Here is a 20,903-nt window from a genome sequence, read left to right as displayed (position 1 = left end):
CTAGCCAGACAGCAAATGCTCACTAGCCTACTTGGGCCTACTGTATTATATAGAGAACATTTTCACCATCTCAGGGTCCACCAGACGGTGCTGGTCTAGACTCTAAAGGAGGGGTCAGGAAACGTGTTTCCTGAAATGGGAAAGATGGCTAATATTTTAGGCTTTGCAGGCCATGCAAGTATCGACCCTGACTACTCAATTTTGCTACTGCAATGCAAAAGTAGCCACAGGCAGAACATAAGTAAGTATGGCTGTGTTCCAATAATACTGTATTCACAGAAATAGATGGCTGACTAGATTTAGTCCATGGGCCATGGTTTTGCCAACCCCTATGCAAGAGGGTCTGACTTCAGACCCTCAAAATGAATATTCTGCCCATAACCATGAACTACTTCCTTAAGACTGAGTAGTCTCAAATCTACTGAGGGGAATCAATAATTTACTGGAGTGAAATGGAATCTGGTATTTAACATAACTCTTCTTTTACAAATTAAGAAAAACCCAAGCATGTGGGGTTAAAGCAGGTAAAGCTTATAGTGTTTACAAAGTGACAGTATCTCAAAACTGTTTGGTATCTGACTCATCTTTCTAAAGCCAATTAACTTTCAATCCGTAACTTCACTCCTCATTTATTCTTGGAATTGTGGACTTCTACATCAAACTATCTACTTAACATGCTTAGAGATCTATTACAAATCTCAAAGCCAAAAAAGAACTCCTAATCCCTCTCTCCCAGATTTCTCCATCTTAGTAAATGGCTCCATAAGCTAACCAGCTGTGGGACTAAAATGGAGGCATCCTCCTTGATATCTTCCTTTCCCTTACACTCCAACCTGATAAAATCAGCAACCAAACTAGCTCCCTTATGTCACTCATGTCACCTCCTAAAGAACCCTTCCCTGACCAATCTAAACTAGCCATCTTAACATTAAACTAGCCCACTATCCTGTTTTAATTATCTGAATAGCATTTACTTCTATCATATTCTTATTTTTTGTATTTGTTTATTCACTCATTTACAGTCTATTTTCCCAAACTACCCTCTCTCCAACCCAAGTCCCCACCGCATGTCATTCTACACCCCCTGCTCTACATAAAAATGTGACCCTAATGATGCAGGGGCATCTTATGTCTTGTACAATACTCTACTCCCATAACAATGCCTGGTACAGAGTAGATACTCAATAAATACTCTTTCTCAATGGATGAATGAACACATCCTTACTTAAAAAACTATCTGTCTCGAATTTGTCCTAAGAAAGGGGCATTTGAATCTATATAACTGAGCAACAAACTTGGCTCTCCCAGATTATAACAGGTCATAGTTAAAAATAAACTCATCTTTAGAGATGTTATATCATTTACCTCCCTTCCTTTGTATGTCACCAAAGCAGCCAGTGGTTTGGCGTAAAATCTGCTGTAGGAAAATCCCAGGCAGCCATACATACTGTTTGCTGTGAGCTTCAAAGCCTTCTGTCGAATGTCATACTGCAAGTCACACAAGGACAAAAGACAACAATATTTGTAGATGCTTAATCATTACATTAGATATCTTTTTATATCACCAAAGAAGAAACCCTCAATATCCCTGAAAAAAAAGACCTGTCAACACTCAACCCATCCTCCCAGATCCATGATTCCCTGATCTTCTAGAAGCAAGTAAACACAGATTCCAAAGCTCCCAGAAGTCAGAAGGATTTTGTTCAGATACAGCTTTGCAGACAGAGATATCTTCCATTCTGAAGCATTCTAGCAGTTTTTTGATGGTTTCCTGCCCACAAACTTAAAATAAGCCCATGTAATTACCCACAGCATCATGTTTAAATCATTCCCAGATAATCAAAGTCTAAAAGCTGAGACTGTCACTTAGATGTCTCTTAGTGAAAAGATATACCTGAAGAACAAGGTCTGGATTTAAGTCTTGCTGTTTCATTAGTTGTTTGACTTGTTTTCTCCTCTCTACCAGCTTCCGAATCTCTCTGGGCAAAATGCCCATTTCTAAGTTTGGGTCTGGCAGCTCAGGAATCTGTTCTTGTTCTCCATCCTGATGAACACACAACAGAAATTTCAGACAAATCAAACTATCATAAAAGAGATTCTAAAATAATATTTTGTGGAAGCTTTACGTGATGATTACATCTTGAAAAGCTACTTTCTTGCTTAAGTATAGGTCAACAATACGTGGGTGGGAGAAGAAAAAGAGGAGAACAAGTCAACAATGGTCTCTTCTCCCACTTCTATCAGCCTCATTCCCAGTATCTCCACCCCTCTCATCACCAATTAATGTAGATGTCATTTAAATGGATCAATTTTTATATACACTCCTCTCTTCAACAAGATTGGGGAGCAACATGTTTGGAGAAACTGTTTTTAAAATAAAAACACTGACACCTCTAGGATTTAAAAAAAATGCAACCTAACTGCAGTTTTAAGTCAAATGTACTCTCAAGCAAAATGCCATAAACCTTTTACAACTATGGAGAATTGTGGCAATTACTATAAATGTTCTACAATAAAAACGAAAACCCTAAATACTAAATCAGCAAATTTCTGATTTTCGAAAAGTAACCAGCAGTCTTCTTATATTAAATTTATAGAAGCAAAAAGCAAGGAAAGCATTAGATTATTTTTCTGAAGCTCTATTAATTCTATTAACAGGCCACAGTGAAAGGCCAGACATGTTTGCCCCTTTAAAGGTTCAGAATTAAAAATCATTGCCTTCAAGTACATCAACTCAATGCCTTTCGATAACCCAGCCTTTACAAAGTATCTGATTTTACAAAGATCAATATTTTCAAATGAACAATCTTAAAATAGTAACAGGGACCTATTGTTTTCCAATACAGCAGATGATGATAGTAAACCTATTAAAGAGATCTTGGTACACATTCCAATTTATTTATAACAGCTAGAGAGGTCAGATAAAAAGTTAACTGAAAGGATCTGGAGTCAGGAAGTTTACAGTCCATGCCCAGCTCTCCCACCCCTAGCTGTGTGGCACTAGCAATATATTTTGAAGACCAAATTAGATACTACACAGAAAAATGATACAGAATCTATAAAGTGGCTACATGTATAGTATTTCTTAGGTGACCTTTAAGGTCCATTCCAACTCTTAAATGATTCTCTTATATATCCAGAATCCAAACTGGAAAGCTCAAATAAACAAACCAGTACAGTGGGGTTCAGGAGGCTGGATCATGACAATTATCACAAGGCTGACACAGTAGCAGGACAGAGCCCCATGAATATTATTTATCCAATGTAGTTACTACCTTTTGGGGATGTCTACCCAATACCTTCTCTGGACAATCATCCTCTACTACCAGAGAAAGGCCCATCCTTGGCAACTGTATTTGTACTCTGTAAACCCACTCCTATGGTCACAGCTGATAGGAACAGGTGTATATCACCGGCCTAAGCAAGCCTTTAAGATTCTCTCTTCTAGGAAGACCGAACTGGGGCTGGAAAACAGCTCCCAAAGCATGTAGTTAGAATTAAAAGACATGTAAAATCAGGAGCAAGAGGACAGACATCTTCGGCCACGTGTACAAAGAAACAGAGAAAAACAATACAGAGAGATAGCATATTACTTTATATCTTTTACTGTTGGAGAACCACATCTACCAGCAGTCAATCATATAAGCCTTATATATGAAGAACCACACATTAAGTTATTAAGTCCTATATAAAATTGTTGACTAATCACTGGTTAGATTAAATCAATGTGAAATAATTCAAAGCCATTCTTTTAAAAAGTCTATTTGTGTGCTCGCTTTGGCAGCACATATACTAAAATTGGAATGATACAGAGAAGATTAGCATGGCCCCTGCACAAGGATGACATGCAAATTCGTGAAGCGTTCCATATTTTTATTTAAAAAGACTGCTTGTGAGTATAATCAGTAACAAAGCCTCGCGTGACCAAAATTTAGAAGAATTTAAAATATAAAATTTAAAAGAATAAAAATAGCAAGTGTTCGAGATGATGTGGAATGACTTACAGTCATGGCTAGTGGGGGTGTGTAACACAGTATAACTACTTAAGAAAATAATTTGGCAGTTTCTTTTCGGTTAAACATCCACTCCTGATACAAACCAGCAAATTCCCTCCCTAGGTATTTATCCCCCCAAAATGAAAGGACATGTTCACAAAAACACATGGACAAGAATGTTCACAGCTTTATTAATAAAAGCTAACCTCAACAGGACACCTGGATCCTCAGTCAGTTAAGGGTCCAACACTTGATTTCAGCTCAGGTCATGATCCCTCATGGGTCCTGGGATCAAGCCCCGAATCAGCTGAGCTCAGCAGGGAGTCGGCTTGAAGATTCTCTCCCTCTACCCCTACCCCACCTGCTCACTTGCTCTCACGCTCTCTCTCTCTCTCTCAAATAAATAAATCTTTTCAAAAATAATAACTAAACACTGAAAATCCAAATGCTCATCTCAGGAAACCAGACAAAGTGCGGAATACTTCTCAGCAATACAAAGGAAAGAATTACCAATAATGCAACAGCATGGATGAATCTCGAAAACATTACGCTGAACAAAAAGCCAGATCCGAGAGAGTACATACTGCATGGCTCCACTTATATGAAGTTCTAGAAAAATCAAAACTAAGTGATGGTGATGGAAGTCAGATCACTGGTCAACTGATGGGAGGGGGCCTGATAATAAAGGCACAAGTGACACACCAAAATGAACGGGACAAAACTAACACAATCCTTGCAGGGAAATTTATAGCTATAAATATCTATATTAACAGAAAAGCTCTCAAATCAATAACCTAACTTTTCACCTTAAGACAGCAGAAAAATAAAGGCTAACTAAATCAAGAAAGCAGAAAGCAGGAAGTAATAAAGATTAGAATGGAAATATAGGACAGAGAGAAAAATCACCAAAACCAAAGTTCCTTCTTTGTAAAGATCAGCAAAACTGACGAACTTTTCGCTGTGCTGATAAAAAAAAAATGACTCAAGTTACTAAAATCATGAATAAGAGGGATATTAGTAATGATCTTAAAGAAATAATTATAAGTAAATAGCATGAACAATTTTATGCCAACAAATTAGATAACCTTACATTAAACAGACAAATTCCTATAAAGACACAAACTACCAAAATGGACTCAAGGAAAAATAAAAAACCTAAATAGACCTACAACAAAGATTGAATTGGAAATTTAAAAAAAAGATAAGCCTTACAACCAGTTAATTTCACTAGTGAATTCTACCAAATATTTAAAGCAGAATTAACATTAATCCCTCACAAATTTTCCCAAAAAACCCCCAAAAAAACAAAAAGCCAGAAGAGGAAGGAACACTTCCCAGCTCATTCTATGAGGCCAGTATTATTCTAATACCAACACCAGGCAAAGACAAAACAAGTAAAGATAGCTATACATCAAAAGCCTTTATGAGTACAAGTGAAAAACTCTTCAACAAAATACCAGCAAACTGAATCCAGAAGCATTCAAAAAGGATTACACATCAAGACCAACTTATCCCAGGAACACAGGCTGGTTCAACACATGAAAAGTAATGTAATTTACCATATTAAAAGAATAAAGGATAAAAAGTACACGATCATCTCAATATATAAAGAAAAAGTGGTTGACAGAATCCAACACCCTTTCAGGATAAAAAACATGCAACAAACCAGGAACAGAAGGGAACTTCCACAATCTGATAAATACCATCTATGGAAAACCCTTAGTTAACATCATACTTAATGGTGAAATAAAGACTGGATGTTTTCCCCGTAAGACCAGGAACAAGACAAGGGTGTCTGCTCTTGCCAATTTTATTCAATATTGTACTGAAGGTTCCAGCCAGGGCAGTTAGATGACAACCCAGCTCCCAAAAAAGAAGAAACATAAGGCATCCAGATTATAAAGAAAGAATTAAAACTACCTCTATTGGCAGATAACATGATACTGTATGTAAAAAATCCTAAGGAAAAATCCTAAGGAATCCACAAAAATACTAGAAGTGACAAAAGACTTCAGCAAGGTTGCAGGACACAAGATCAATATACAGAAATCAGTTATATTTCAGTACACTAGCAATGAATAATCAAAAAGTAAAGAAAACAGTTACACTTAAAATATTATCAAAAAGAATGACATGTTTAGGAATAAACTTAATAAAAGAATTATACTGTGAACTTTCAGCAAAAAATAGGAATGAAGTACTAATACCTGCTACAACACAAATGAATCTTGAAAACGGCAATGCTAAAGTGCTATAGCCACTCTGAAAAGCAGCATGGAGGTTCCTCAGAAAGTTAAAAATAGAGCTACCCTACGACCTAGCAAGTGCACTACTAAGTACTTACCAAAGGATACACAAATACTCATTCAAAGGGGCACATGCACCCTGATGTTTACAGCAGCACTATCAACAATAGCCAAACTATGAAAAGAGCCCAACTGCCCATCCACTGATGAATGGATAAAGAGGATGTGATCTATATACACAATGGAATATTATTAACCATCAAAAGAATGAAATCTTGCCATTTGCGACAATGTGGATGGAGCTACAGTGTATTATGCTAAGGGAAGTAAGTCCCTCAGAGAAAGACAAATACCATATGATTTCACTCATATGTGGAATTTAAGAAACAAAACAGATTAACATAGGGGGAAAAGAGGGACAAACCAGAAAACAGACTCTTAACTATAGACAACAAACTTAGGGTTGCTAGAAGGTAGGTGGGCAGGGACTGGGCTAAATGGGTATTAAGGAGTGCACTTGTGTTGAATACTGGATGTTGTATGTAAGTGATGAATAACTAAATTCTACTCCTGAAACCCATATTATACCATATGTTAACTAGAACTTGAATAAAGATTTGGAAAAAAAAAAAAAAAAGGAGGCACCTGGGTGGCTCAGTGGACTAAGCCTCTGCCTTCGGCTTGGGTCATGATCTCAGGGTCCTGGGGTCGAGCCCTGCATTGGGCTCCTTGCTCAGCAGGGAGGCTGCTTCCCCCCACCCCTCTCTCTGCCTGCCTCTCTGCCTACTTGCGATCTCTCTCTGTCAAATGAATAAATAAAATCTTTTTTAAATTAAAAAAAAAAAAAAAACAATATGCTAAGTGAAATAAGCCAGACACAAAAGGTCACATGATTCCAGTTACAAGAAATGTCCAAAATACACAGATCTATAGAGGCAGAAAAATAAGTGGTTGCCAAGGACTGGGAGGAATGGAGGGACAACTAAAAGGCAGGGTTTCTTTGAAGAATAATGGAAATGCCCTCAAACTGTGATGAAGGTTGAAAATTCAGTCACTGCACTAAAAGCCCTTAAAGTGTGTACTTTATTTTTTTTTTAAGATTTTATTTATTTATTTGACAGAGAGAGATCACAAGTAGGCAGAGATGCAGGCAGAGAGAGAGGAGGAAGCAGGCTCCCTGCAGAGCAGAGAGCCCGATGCGGGGCTCGATCCCAGGACCCTGAGACCATGACCTGAGCTGAAGGCAGCGGCCCAATCCACTGAGCCACCCAGGCGCCCCAAGTGTGTACTTTAAATGGATGAAATGTATGTGAATTACATCTCAATAAAATTGTTAAATAAAAAGGTACAGAAACACCGTGAGTTTCCACCTACTCAACATCTCCCTTTTTGATCACTTTTGACCTTTAGACCACTAAGAAAGGAAAAACTAGAACACTAACCCCTCTGGTTCTCTTTCTTCTTTAAGCACTGCTTTTAATTTCAATTTGAAGAGGCCTCAAATGAATACAAACCTCTGTAATTTTCTGTGTCTCTGAAGCAACTCTTTGCACTGTTGTAAAACAAATGTTGAACTCTTGAATGATGGAAGGATACAAACTGTTGAAGTCCAGGAGCAAAATAAACTTGTCATAAAAACCTGCAACAAAAAAGCCACATTACAAAAAGTCTTTAAAAAAAAAAAAGCAGATGGGAGAGGGGTGAAAAAAAAAAGGTGATTTGTCAAAATGCAACATTAGAAGTACTATACAATGAAGTATATTAGAAATGATACACTAGCAAAAGGAGCAACTTATACCAAAGGAAAAAAGTCGTCAACTATCACTCCATTAAAATGCCTTGTATTATAGTAAAAACTCAAGTCACAAAAGAAGAGGAAAGAAGACAATGTGTCTCACGTTGAAACCAACTACAACAAACAATCCTTTCCACAGCAGTCTCCAAGTACACCATTATGATGGGCAAACACCTTCTCCTATCGATTACTTCCAGATACTCCTATCTGAAGTGTAAAATTCTCCTTCAGGCAAGTATTCCCTCCCACCTACCCTGCCACCTTGACCCCCAAAATGTTTAGTGATCCATACCAGTGAGTAGACATATACTTTTTTATCATCATACTTTCCTTTTTTAAAGCTTTTATTTATTTATTTGACACACACACAGAGAGAGACAGTGAGAGAAGGAACACAAGCATGGAGATCAGCAGAGGGAGAGGGAGAAGCAGACTCCCTGCTAAGCAAGGAGCCCAATGCAGGGCTTGAGCACAGGACCCTGGGATCATGACCTAACCTGAAGACGGACGCTTAATGACTGAGCCACCCAGGTGACCCACCACCATACTTCCCAAGAATAAAATGGGAAGCCCACTCACCTGTACACAAATGGTGTTGAAAGTAGACAAGAGATGTGGGAATATATATAAATGTCAGTAGTGGAACGATCCACCCTTTTTACTTGCAAAGGGTGAACAGAAAGCTACTGTATTTCTCTAGGACATTTATAGAGTTATCTTCACCTCAAGAAGAAACTGAATAAAAATAAATGTCCACTATTAAGAATATAAAAACAACAAATAAATACTGATAGCATACTCTGTGTGAAGCATTATACTAAACAATCACTTTGTTCCTTAAGTCCCTGTGCAGTAGATACTCTTTTATTTTTATTTTTTGTAAAGATTTTATTTACTTATTTGAGAGAGAGAGAGAGTGAGAGAAAGAACATGAGAGGGGAGAGGGTCAGAGAAGAAGCAGACTCCCCGCTGAGCAGGGACCCTGATGTGGGACTCGATCCCAGGACTCCAGGATCATGACATGAGCCGAAGGCAGTTGCTTAACCAACTGAGATACCCAGATGCCCCAATACTTTTTTTTAAGTCTAGTGTAGTTAACACTAGTGTAGCACATACAGTGCTACATTAATTTCAAGAGTAGATATTATTCCTACCTCCATTTCACAGAAGAGGAGCGGGAGGCTTACAAAAGTTCAAGAGGGATCCCAAGATCAAACAGGCAGAATTTAAGCCCAGATCTATCTAATACCAAAGGATTATTGATCTGTTTCAATACAACTAATAATAAATTCACTTTGGTCAAAAACATCTCTGACACAGAGTTCAAGTTAGCTGATAAAATTCCATTTTTCCTGTACAACAATGTAAATATACTTAGCACTACTTAATTGTACCCTTAAAAATAGTTAAGGGGCGCCTGGGGTTAAAGTTAAAAATAGTTAAGGGGTTAAAGCCTCTGCCTTCGGCTCAGGTCATGATCCCAGGGTCCTGGGATTGAGCCCCACATCGGGCTCTCTGCTCCGCAGGGAGCCTGCTTCCTCCTCTCTCTCTGCCTGCCTCCTTGCCTAGTTGTGATTTCTCTCTGTCCAATAAATAAAATATTTTAAAAAAAATAGTTAAGAGGGATAAGAAGAAAAAGATCCTTTCTAGCTCTCTGTAGTACCACAAAACATCTTCTTTGCCATTAATGACAAGGGGGAGTACTCTCCTGTTCAAAAGTTCAATTTGGTGGTTACTCTGTACTTTCTTGAACTCTGCTGTCCAAATGAACTGGTCCTGGAAGCTCAGGCAGAGGCAGAGCCCACCCTCTACAGTAGATGGGAGAAGACAAAGACAAATAGCTATATACTGGACTAGGTGTTAGCAAACTACACACAGACCGAATTCAGCCTACCCCCTCTTTTTTTACCATGCATGAGCCAAGAATTGTGTTTACATGTTTAAGTGGTTGAAAAAAATGTTAAGAAAGAGTACCTTATGATACATGAAAATTATACAAGATTTGATTTTCAATATCCACAAACAAAGCTTTCTTGGAACATAGGGGAAAAAAAGATTTGCATTGAGGACAAAGGTAAGATGGCGGAGGAGTAGCAGAATGAAATGACAGCAGATCCTAGGACTTCAGCTAGATGGTTATCAAACCATTCCGAACACCTACAAACTCAACAGGAGAAAGAAGAGAAGAGGAGCAGCAATTCTATGAACAGAAAATCGACCACTTTCTGAAAGGTAGGACATGCGGAGAAGTGAATCCAAAGCAAAGGGAAGACAGACCACACTGGGGGGCCGGCTCCCAGGAATCGGCGGAGAACAAAATTGAAACCTTTAGAAGTCTGCTCCACTGAGGGACATCGACCCAGAGGCTAAGTGGGCGGTAGAGCCCTCATAGGGACGCTGTGGTCTCAGATCCAGCAGGGTCACAGAAGGACTGGGGGTGTGAGTATAGCAGAACTGCTAGGTGTCAGAGAGGGGAAGACGACTATAGAGACAGAGCCGAGGAGTGAGTTCTCAGCTTGGGGTTATCTTAAACTGTAATCCACGGCACAGTCGGGTCACTGCTCTTTGAGCAGGGAGCCCAAAAGTGGCAAAATCGAGGAGACTCACCTTCCTCCTCTGGGAGGAGCAGCGCAGCAAAAATCTGCTGGGTTTGGAGACCCCAAATGAGATAGCCAGAGATAGAAATGCTCAGTCACAGGCCAGGTGAGCTCAGAGTGCATCCAGAGACAGGGAGATGGGAGGGATTGACTGCTTATTTCTGAGGTCACACTGAGGAATGGGGCCCAAGCTCTCAGGTACTCCAGACCAGAAATTGGGAGGCCGCCATTTTCATTCCTGTCCTCCAGAGCTCTACGGAAAGCATTCCAGAAACAGAAGCTCCCAAGAGCAAACTGGAGCAGGTTACTTAGCCCAGACCCTGGCAAGGGTGGTGCAATTCTGCCTCAGGCAAAGACATTTGAGAATCACTGCAATAGGCCCCTCCCTCAGAAGATCAGCAAGAACATCCAGCCAAGACCAACCTCACCTACTAGGGAGAACAGCAGAACTCCAGAGCTAGGGGAAACAGAATTCATGCCTTTTACCCATGATCCTTTAGTCTTGCAAAGTTAATTTTTTTTAATTTTATTTTTTTCTTATTCTATTTTGATAACTTTTCCTCTTTCCTCTTTTAACGTTTTTTAACTAGTTTATCTTAACAACAGCTTTCTAAAAAAATCTTTTAAAACCTTGTTATAGTCATATTTTATTCCTTCATTGTATTTAACCTTATTTTTTATATACATATAGGTGGATTTTTTTCCTCAAAAATTTTGGGATACAATTTCTTCTAATACATCAAAATATACCCTAATCTAACACATCGCTTTGTTTTACTCTCCAGCCTGAGCACATTTCCTCCTCTTTTTTTTCCTTTTCCCAACCAACTTATCAATTCCTTTTTTAAAATTTTTAAATTTTCAGCATTACAGTCATATTCTATCCCTTCATTGTGTTTACCCTTATTTTTACATATATGTAAGTTTTTCTTTCCTTAAAATTTTGGGAGGTAGTTTCTTCTAAGAGACCAAAATACACCCAAAATCAAGTGGGTGGCTCTGTTCTAGGCACCAGTCTAATTTATATATATTTTTTCTTTTTTCTTTTTTTTCCCCTTTCTTCTCCCCCCAGTTTTGGGTCTCTCTGATTTGGTTAGTGTACATTTTTCTGGGGTCTTTGCCACCCTTTTAGTATTTTATTCTTTCATTAATATACTCTTATCTGGATAAAGCGACAAGGCGGAAAAACTCACTACAAAAAAAAAGAACAAGAGGCAGTACCGACAGCTAGGAATCGAATCAATATGGACAATGGTAATATGTCAGAACTAGAGTTCAGAACAACAATTCTCAAGGTGCTAGCTGGGCTCGAAAAAGCCATGCAAGATATCAGAAAAACCCTTTCTGGAGAAATAAAATCCCTTTCTGGAGAAATAAAAGAACTAAAATCTAACCAAGTTGAAATTAAAAAAAGCTATTAACAAGGTTCAATAAAAAATGGACGCCCCTGCTGCTAGGATAAATGAAGCAGAAGAGAGAATTAGTGTTACAGAAGACTGTGATACAGAGTGATACAGAGAATAAAGAACCTGAACAAAAGAGAGACAAACAACTACTAGACCACAAGAGGAGAATTTGAGGTAAGTGATACCATGAGATGAAACAATATTAGAAAAATTGGGATTCCAGAAGAAGAGAGAGGGGGCAGAAGGTATATTGGAGTGAATTATAGTAGAGAATTTCCCTATATGGCACAGGGAAAAAACATCAAAATCCAGGAGACACAGAGAACCCCCCTCAAAATCAATAAAAATAGGTCCACACCCCATCATCTAACAGTAAAACTTACAAGTCTTAGTGACAAAGAAAAAGTCCTGAAGCAGCTCAGGACAAAAGTCTGTAACATATGATGGTAGAAATATTATATTGGCACCAGACTTATCCACAGAGACCTGGCAGGCCAGAAAGAACTGGCATGATATATTCAGAGCACAAAATGAGAAAAATATGCAGCCAAGAATACTATATCCAGCTAGGCTATCACTGAAAATAGAAGGAGAGATAAAAAACTTCCAAGACAAAAACTAAAGGGCTGTGCAAACACCAAACCAGCCCTACAAGAAATATTGAAAGAGAGGCAAAAAGAGAAGCCTAAAAGTAGTAGACCAGAAAGGAAGAGAGACAATACACAGTAACAGTCTCCTTACAGGCAATACAATGGCACTAAACTAATATTTTTTGATAGTTACCCTGAATGTAAATGGGCTAAATGCCCCAATCAAGACACAGGGTGTCAGAATGGATAAAAAAACAAAACCCGTTAATATGCTGTCTGCAAGAAACTCATTTTAGACCCAAAGACACCTCCAGATTTAAGGTGAGGGGGTGGAAAACAATTTACCATGCTAATGGACATCAAAAGAAAGCTGGGGTGGCAATCCTTATATCCGGTAAATTAGATTCTAAGCCAAAGACTATAATAAGAGATGAGGAAAGGCTCTATATCATACTCAAAGGGTCTGTCCAACAAGAAGATCTAACCATTTTAAATATCTATGCCCCTAACATGGGAGCAGCCAACTATACAAACCAATTAATAACAAAATCAAAAAAACACATCAACAGTAATACAATAATAGTAGGGGACTTTAACACCCACCCTCACTAAAATGGGCAGATCATCCAAGCAAAAGATCAACAAGGAAATAAAGGCTTTAAATGACACACTGGACCAGATGGACATCACAGATATACTTAGAACATTCCATCCCAAAGCAACAGGATACACATTCTTCTCTAGGGCACAAGGAACATTCTCCAGAATAGATCATATCCTGGGCCACAAATCAGGTCTCAACTGGTACCAAAAGATTGCGATCATTCCCTGCATATTTTTAGACCACAATGCTCTGAAGCTAGAACTCAATCACAAGAGGAAAGTTGGAAAGAACTTAAATACATGGAGGCTGAAGAGCATCCTACTAAAGAATGAATGGGTCAACCAGGAAATTAAAGAAGTGTTTAAAAAATTCAAGGAAACAAATGAAAATGAAAACACAACCATTCAAAATCTGTAGGACATAATAAAGACAGTCCTGAAAGTGATACAAGCCTTTCTCAAAAACAAGAAAGGTCTTAAGTACACAACCTAACTTTAACACCTAAAGGAGCTAGAGAAAGAACAGCAACGAAAGCCTAAACCTAGCAGAAGAGAAATAATAAAGATCAGAGCAGAAATCAATGAAATTGAAACAAAAAAAACCAGTAGAACAGATCAACAAAACTAGGAGCTGGTTCACTGAAAGAATTAATAAGATTGATAAACCCCTGGCCAGACTTATCAAAAAGAAAAGAGAAAGGACCCAAATAAATTAAATCATGAATGAAAGAGATCAAAACCAACACCAAGGAAATACAAACAATTATAAAAACATATTATGAGCAACTATACGCCAGCAAATTTGACAATCTAGAATTCCTAGAGACGTACAAACTATCAAAACTGAACCAGGAAGAAACAGAAAACCTGAACAGACCCATAACCAGTAAGGAGACTGAAGCAGTCATCAAAAATCTCCCAAAAAACAAGAGCTAGGGCCAGATACCTTCCCAGGGGGGTTCTACCAAACATTTAAAGAAGAATTAATACCTATTCTCCTGAAACTGTTCCAAAAAATAGAAATGGAAGGAAAACTTCCAAACTCATTTTATGAGGCTAGCATTACCTTGATGCCAAAACCAGACAAAGAACCCACCAAAAAGGAGAATTACAGACCAATATCCTTGATGAACACAGATGCGAAAATTCTTACCAAAATATTAGCCAATAGGATCCAACAGTACATTAAAAGGATTATTCACCACAACCAAGTGGGATTTATTCCTGGGCTGCAAGGTTGGTTCAACATCCACAAATCAATCAATGTTATACAATACTTAATAAAAGAAAGAACAAGAACCATATGATACTCTCAATAGATGCAGGAAAAGCATTTGACAAAGTACAACATGCTTTCTTGATCAAAACTCTTCAAAGTGCAGGGACAAAGGGTACATACCTCTATATCATAAAAGCCATCTATGAAAAACCTACAGCAAGTATCATTCTCAATGTGGAAAAACTGACAGCTTTTCCCCTAAGGTCAGGAACACAGCAGGGATGTCTACTATCACCACTGCTATTCAACACAGTACTAGAAGTGCTAGCCTCAGCAATCAGACAACAAAAAGAAATAAAAGGCATCTGAATCAGCAAAGAAGTCAAACTCTCATTCTTTGCAGATGGTATCATACTTTATGTGGAAAACCCAAAAGACTCCACTCCAAAACTGCTAGAACTCATACAGGAATTCAGTAAAGTGTCAGGATATAAAATCAATGCATAGAAATCAGTTGCATTTCTATACACCAACAGCAAGACAGAAGAAAGAGAAATTAAGGAGTCAATCCCATTTACAACTGCATCCAAAACCATAAGATACCTAGGAATAAACCTAACCAAAGAGGCAAAGAATTTGTACTCAGAAAATTGTTAAGTACTCATGAAAGAAATGGAGGATGAAACAAAGAATTGGAAAAACATTTCATGCTCATGCATTGGAAGAATAAATATTGTGAAAATGTCAATGCTACCTAAAGCAATCTACATATTTAATGCAATCCCTATCAAAATACCCATCAATTTTTCTTCAAAGAAATGGAACAAATAATCCTAAAATTTATATGAAATGATAAAAGACCCCTAATAGCCACAGGAATGTTGAAAAAGAAAGCCAAAGTTGGTGGTATCACAATTCCAGACTTCAAGCTCTATTACAAAGCTGTCATCATCAAGACAGTATGGTACTGGCACAAAAACAGACACATAGATCAGTGGAACAAAACAGAGAGCCCAGGAATAGACCCTCAATTCTATGGTCAACTAATCTTCAACAAAGCAGGAAAGAATGTCCAATGGAAAAAAGACAGTCTCTTCAACAAATGCTGTTGGGAAAATCGGACAGCCACATGCAGAAGAATGAAACTGAACCATTTTCTTACACCACACACAAAAATAGACTCAGAATGGATGAAAGATCTCAATGTGAGATAGGAATCCATCAAAATCTTTGAAGAGAACACAGGCAGCAACCTCTTCGACCTCAGCTGCAGCAACTTCTTCCTAGAAACATCACCAAAGGCAAGGGAAGCAAGGGCACAAATGAACTACTGGGACTTCCTCAAGATCAAAAGCTTTTGCACAGCAAAGGAAACAGTCAACAAAACCAAAAGACAACTGGAAGAATGGGAGAAGATATTCGCAAATGACATATCAGATAAAGGGCTAGTATCCAAAATCTATAAAGAACTTATCAAACTCAAAAAACCCAAAGAACAAATAATCCAATCAAAAAATGGGCAGAGGACAGGAACAGACATTTCAGCAAAGACATCCAGATGGCCAACAAACACATGAAAAAGTGCTCCACATCACTTGGCATCAGGGAAATACAAATCAAAACCACAATGAGATACCACCACACACCAATCAGAATGGCTAAAATTAACAAGTCAGGAAACGACAGATGTTGGAGAAGATGTGGAGAAAGGGGAATCCTCCTATACTGTGGGTGGGAATGCATGCTGGTGCATCCACTCTGGAAAACAGCATGGAGGTTCCTCAAAAAGTTGAAAATAGAGCTACCCTATGACCCAGCAATTGCACTACTAGGTATTTACCCTAAAGATACAAATGTAGTGATCGAAAGGGGCAGGTGCACCCAAGTATTTATAGGAGCAATTTCCACAATAGCCAAACTATGGAAAGAACCTAGATGTCCATCAACTGATGAATGGATAAAGAACTTGTGTGTTTGTGTGTGTACACACACGTACACACACACACACAGGAATACTATGCAGCCATCAAAAGAAATGAAATCTTACATTTGCAATGATATGGATGGAACTAGAGGGTTTTATGCTGAGCGAAATAAGTCAATCAGAGAAAGACAATTATCATATGATCTCCCTGATATGAGGAATTTGAGAGGCAGAGTGAGGGTTTTGGTGGTAGGGAAGGAAAAAATGAAACAAGATGGAACCGGGAGGGAGACAAAACATAAGAGACTCTTAATCTCACAAAACAAACTGACGGTTGCTGGGGGGAGGGGAGTTGTGTAGGTGTAGTTTTTTTTTTTTTTAAAGAAGATTTATTTTGGATTAAGTGATTTCATGGTGCAACATGCTTTTAAACAAAAATAGAGATCAGTATGAAAATAAAACAAATTGTACACATTAAAATATCTTTCCCTCAAAGCATTTTGGAATCATACAAAAATACAACATAAAAGGCAGGGGTTCAGGTGAGGATAAGAATACAAACTTTCCAGAAAACCAACATCTAGTCTACATTTCAGAGTCTCAGACTCCATTTAATACCACCCACAAATCATATCTAGGATGTCAACAATCTGCATTATTTGCACTGGAAAAAAATAGATGAAATTTAAATATAAGGTGAAATGAGAACTGTATGGTCTTAATGTCAATACTAAATACCTCCCATTATTTCTCTGTTAAAAGTCACACTGGACGAATACGAAGCTTAAATCAACCCAACAAAAATAGAAACATAGCTCTTGACTGTGACACACGGAATAATGGACACATGGCTGGAGCTGTGGAGAGGGTGGTTGGGTTATGGACATTGGGGAAGGTATGTGATATGGTGAGTGCTGTGAAGTATGTAAGCCTGACAATTCACAGACCTATACCCCTGGGGCAAATAATACATTATATGTTAATAATTAATAAAAAAATGTTTGTATTAATTCATGTCAGGTGACTGGCCAACAAGATTTTCACATGAACAAAAGACAAAAATAAGGTCAAAACAAGACCTATTTGCTAACCTACAAAATACAATTCAGGTCTTGGGAGTTTCTCAAACCTAGGTCTGCATTAAAAATTCCTTAACACCAGGGGAACCCCACCTGCTGCACAGCCTTACCAACTTTGGGGTCCAATACCAAGCCTCCAGCATAAGCTGCTTTCTTACGTCCTTTCTTGTATTTATTGGCATCTCCATCTATGTCTTCATCTTCATCTCCCTAATATCAAATGGAAAAGTTACTTCACCAGCCAGCAACTAATTAACTAATTAAGAAGTTTTATGATTCCCCCCTTTCCAACTGCAGTACACAACTCTAACAAACATTCTTTAGTTTTAGCTAGTGGTCCTACCTGTGGGGAACGACAGTTACTATATTATGTTCATAAACCCAAATGAATGCCAAGCATGGGAGTCACCAAAACACTTTATCTGAGTTAATAAATATGCAAATTCTACTTTACTGAATTCACAGAACCTTTTATTTTTTAAATCAATAGATACTAAAAATACAATGCTTCATATTATATAAAATCTAATACAGTAAGAGTCCTCTTAAATTCATTACTCTAACAATCATGATATAGACATATTAAATATTTTATACATTTTATACGATCATTATTTTCACTAATGTGGATACCTTAAAGTATGTTTGTCCATATACTAAAAATTCATTTCCAAGTAGTTTATTACTGATGAATATTCAACACTTCAGAAGTCAAACTCCTGTAAGTTAACATTCTCCATACCAGTTTTCATAATGTACATAAAAGAAACACAAGTATTTGAATCATCTTAACATTAACTTCCCCTCTTTGAGTCAGTTGCTATCAGTGATGACAAAACGGTAGCTAAGTTTTAGTTCCAATATCATGGAGGCCACTTCAGAAAACTCAACGTGGTGACCTAATCCTACTAGCATATAAAAACACAACAAAGCAACAAAAAATAAAGGCTCATGCATTTAAGGAAATAAAAGGTTTAACTGGTATCTAACTCTGGATACAGCTAAGATGGCAAAACACTTTCCTAGTATGGTCACCCATCAGAGACTCGATGTTGTCCTCAAAGAATTTCATATTTCACAAAAAATTTTTATCTACACAGAAAAAGTGAAGAAGGAAATCACCACACAAACACAACTGAATGACTAACATGATTTCTACAGTATACAGGAGATTAATAATTTTGGAACCAGAACCAGAAGTTTGATAACCAGAAGTTATCACAGCAAAAAAGCTATCTCGGTAATAAAAGGGGGGTGGAGGGTTTTATAAAAAAGGCAAAACACTACACAATTTTGGACCCACCAGTTTTTGCTGAGGCTTTCTGAAAATCTGCTTGTCAGGCACAATATAGTTGTTTTCATAAAATGCATGAAGCAACAAGAACTCATTACGCTCGGATCGTCCACCCATCAGCGTCCTAGACTATTAAATAGAATTTCTTTTTTTAATTTGAGCTCAAAACTGTAACAAACAAAAGCAACTTTAAGGTGGTAAATTTAATCATAGCACCTCCTCCACAATCATTCTTCCTAATAAGGGCTGCTTTAAAAATAAGAAGGTACAAAATTCATTCTACCATTTTCTTTAAGCATTGTACGTAAAAAGAGACAAAGAAAGCTTAAAATACTGACACCACTTGGGCTATTTCTTTACTCCCAAATAGACCATTCCACACATCAGACACATCCAGATGTTAGAAATGATCCTTATGTTCACCAAAATTTCAACATACTGCACCTGGCTTTCCTCCCCTTCTCGCAGCCAGTTCATTTCACAAAAGCAGCCCAGCTTCCAGAATACAAGTTACTCATTTTATAAAGCATGCATTTAGACTCATTATCATATAACAACTACCCCAAGCAAACACTGAATCCAACAGGAAATGCTTTTTCCCCCTTTCTAAGTTAAATTTACCATAATGTTCCCAGCGATGTTAGTGATCTGCAATGCTAATGGAAGAACATTTAGCTCACACATGATCTGCAAAATGAACCTGGCATCTTTCCAGGTATGTTCCAACAGGTACAACAGATGAGAAGATTCACTGTACAGAAAAGTAAGAATGAAACAGAATCAAGTAATTAAAAGAAACAATGACTATAATCAGAACTTCATAAAACATTACAAAAAAATTTTGGTATGAGTAACTCCAGAGCAATGGCAGCTTGGCTTTGGAAACAATTTAAAATAAGGCTGGTATGAAACCATGAATTCATTCATGTCATTGATCCCAATGCCCTCCTCTAAAACACACACCCAAAAAAATCCCACAAATACTAAGTAAAATTATGTATTAACTACGACCTGAAAACTACTTAAATTCCTGTATTCATTCTATCTAATAAGTACGTGTTACATAATGACTAGGTGCCGGGCATAGTTCTGATTCTGGCTGTAACCAAAAGACAAAATTACCTGTCCTCGTGGGGCTCATGCCCTCATGGGGGAGACAGAGTATAAATTAAAATACATATATATAGTAGGTTATATAATGCTGTGTTAAGGAGAAAAAATTAAGAAGCAAAGGAAATATTAAGTATCAGGAGCAGAGGTTGAAATTTCAGTTAGGGAACCAGGGAAGAGTCCACTTAGAATAAAGAACCAGAACAGGTGAGGAGGCAATCCTTCTGAATGGGTATCTGAGGTAAGAGCATCCAGCCAAACAGAACAGCACATTCAAAGGCTCTGAGCTGAGCTCAAATGTGGTACTTTCAGGACCAGAAAGGAAAGCAGGTTCTGACGATGGAAAGTGTAGGACAGAGTTAAAGGTAGAGAGAGAAACACTGTATAGGACCTTGTAAGGCAGAGTAAGGACTCTGGTTTTTACTCTAAATGAAACAGTCACTGGAAGACTTTGAGCAGAGTGTAGTATCTGACTTAACTTTAGCAAGGTAACTCTGGTTCCTGGGTTGAAAACAGACAGCAAGGAGTCAAGGGGAAAAGCAAAGAGACCAACAAAGAGGCTGACATGTGACTCATTAAACCCGGGGAAAGAGGAGGTAGCGCAGACCAGGATGAGTTCAATGGAGAGGAAAAGAAGTGGTCAGCTCTAGACATATTTTGAAGATAAAGCTGACAGGATTCTGTGATGGCTCAAACATGGGGTATCTACCCGAAAGAGGAATCATGGAAGCCTCAAAGTTTTGGGGCCAATTATGACTTTGGAGATTTCTAGGAGTATTGGAAAAATAAGAGCTGTCACTCTTAAGGAGGAACTACAAGAGTAGCCTAGGGGAAAAGATCAGAAGTTGAGCTTCTAAACAAGTTAGGCTGGAGGTTTGTATTAGACATCAAGTAAAACAGGCAGGTGGGTAGAGGAGTCTGAAATTCAAGGGAAAGATCTAAACTGAAGATACGCAAGAGGGAGGCATCAGCACCCACATGGTACTGAAATTTCTGAGACTCTATAAGATCACCTAGAAAGAATGTAGTCAGAAAGACAAGCAAC

General features: G+C 38.0%; 1 protein-coding gene and 2 non-coding genes across 3 annotated transcripts in view; 1 reads left to right on the top strand and 2 right to left on the bottom strand.

The window, feature by feature from the left end:
• Positions 1–20,903, bottom strand: part of POLA1 (DNA polymerase alpha 1, catalytic subunit) — a 304,615-nt gene that overhangs the window by 242,280 nt on the left and 41,432 nt on the right. The window contains exons 21-26 of the mRNA XM_045996009.1: positions 19,370–19,499; positions 18,758–18,877; positions 17,565–17,664; positions 7,756–7,880; positions 1,895–2,044; positions 1,366–1,488 (exon numbers count right to left, since the gene is read on the bottom strand). Of these exons, the coding sequence (XP_045851965.1) occupies positions 1,366–1,488; positions 1,895–2,044; positions 7,756–7,880; positions 17,565–17,664; positions 18,758–18,877; positions 19,370–19,499 (748 nt within the window). The remainder of the gene's footprint in view (positions 1–1,365; positions 1,489–1,894; positions 2,045–7,755; positions 7,881–17,564; positions 17,665–18,757; positions 18,878–19,369; positions 19,500–20,903) is intronic.
• On the top strand, positions 3,769–3,875 carry LOC123935643. The gene has a single exon (XR_006816932.1). It is a non-coding gene; the product is annotated as a U6 spliceosomal RNA (small nuclear RNA).
• Positions 8,665–8,792, bottom strand: LOC123935720. The gene has a single exon (XR_006816993.1). It is a non-coding gene; the product is annotated as a small Cajal body-specific RNA 24 (non-coding RNA).

The sequence above is a fragment of the Meles meles genome, chromosome X (genome assembly GCF_922984935.1).
Source record: "Meles meles chromosome X, mMelMel3.1 paternal haplotype, whole genome shotgun sequence".
Taxonomy (NCBI): domain Eukaryota; kingdom Metazoa; phylum Chordata; class Mammalia; order Carnivora; family Mustelidae; genus Meles; species Meles meles.
The sequence above is the reverse complement of the archived record's forward strand: the minus strand, read 5'-3'. Positions and strand labels throughout refer to the sequence as shown.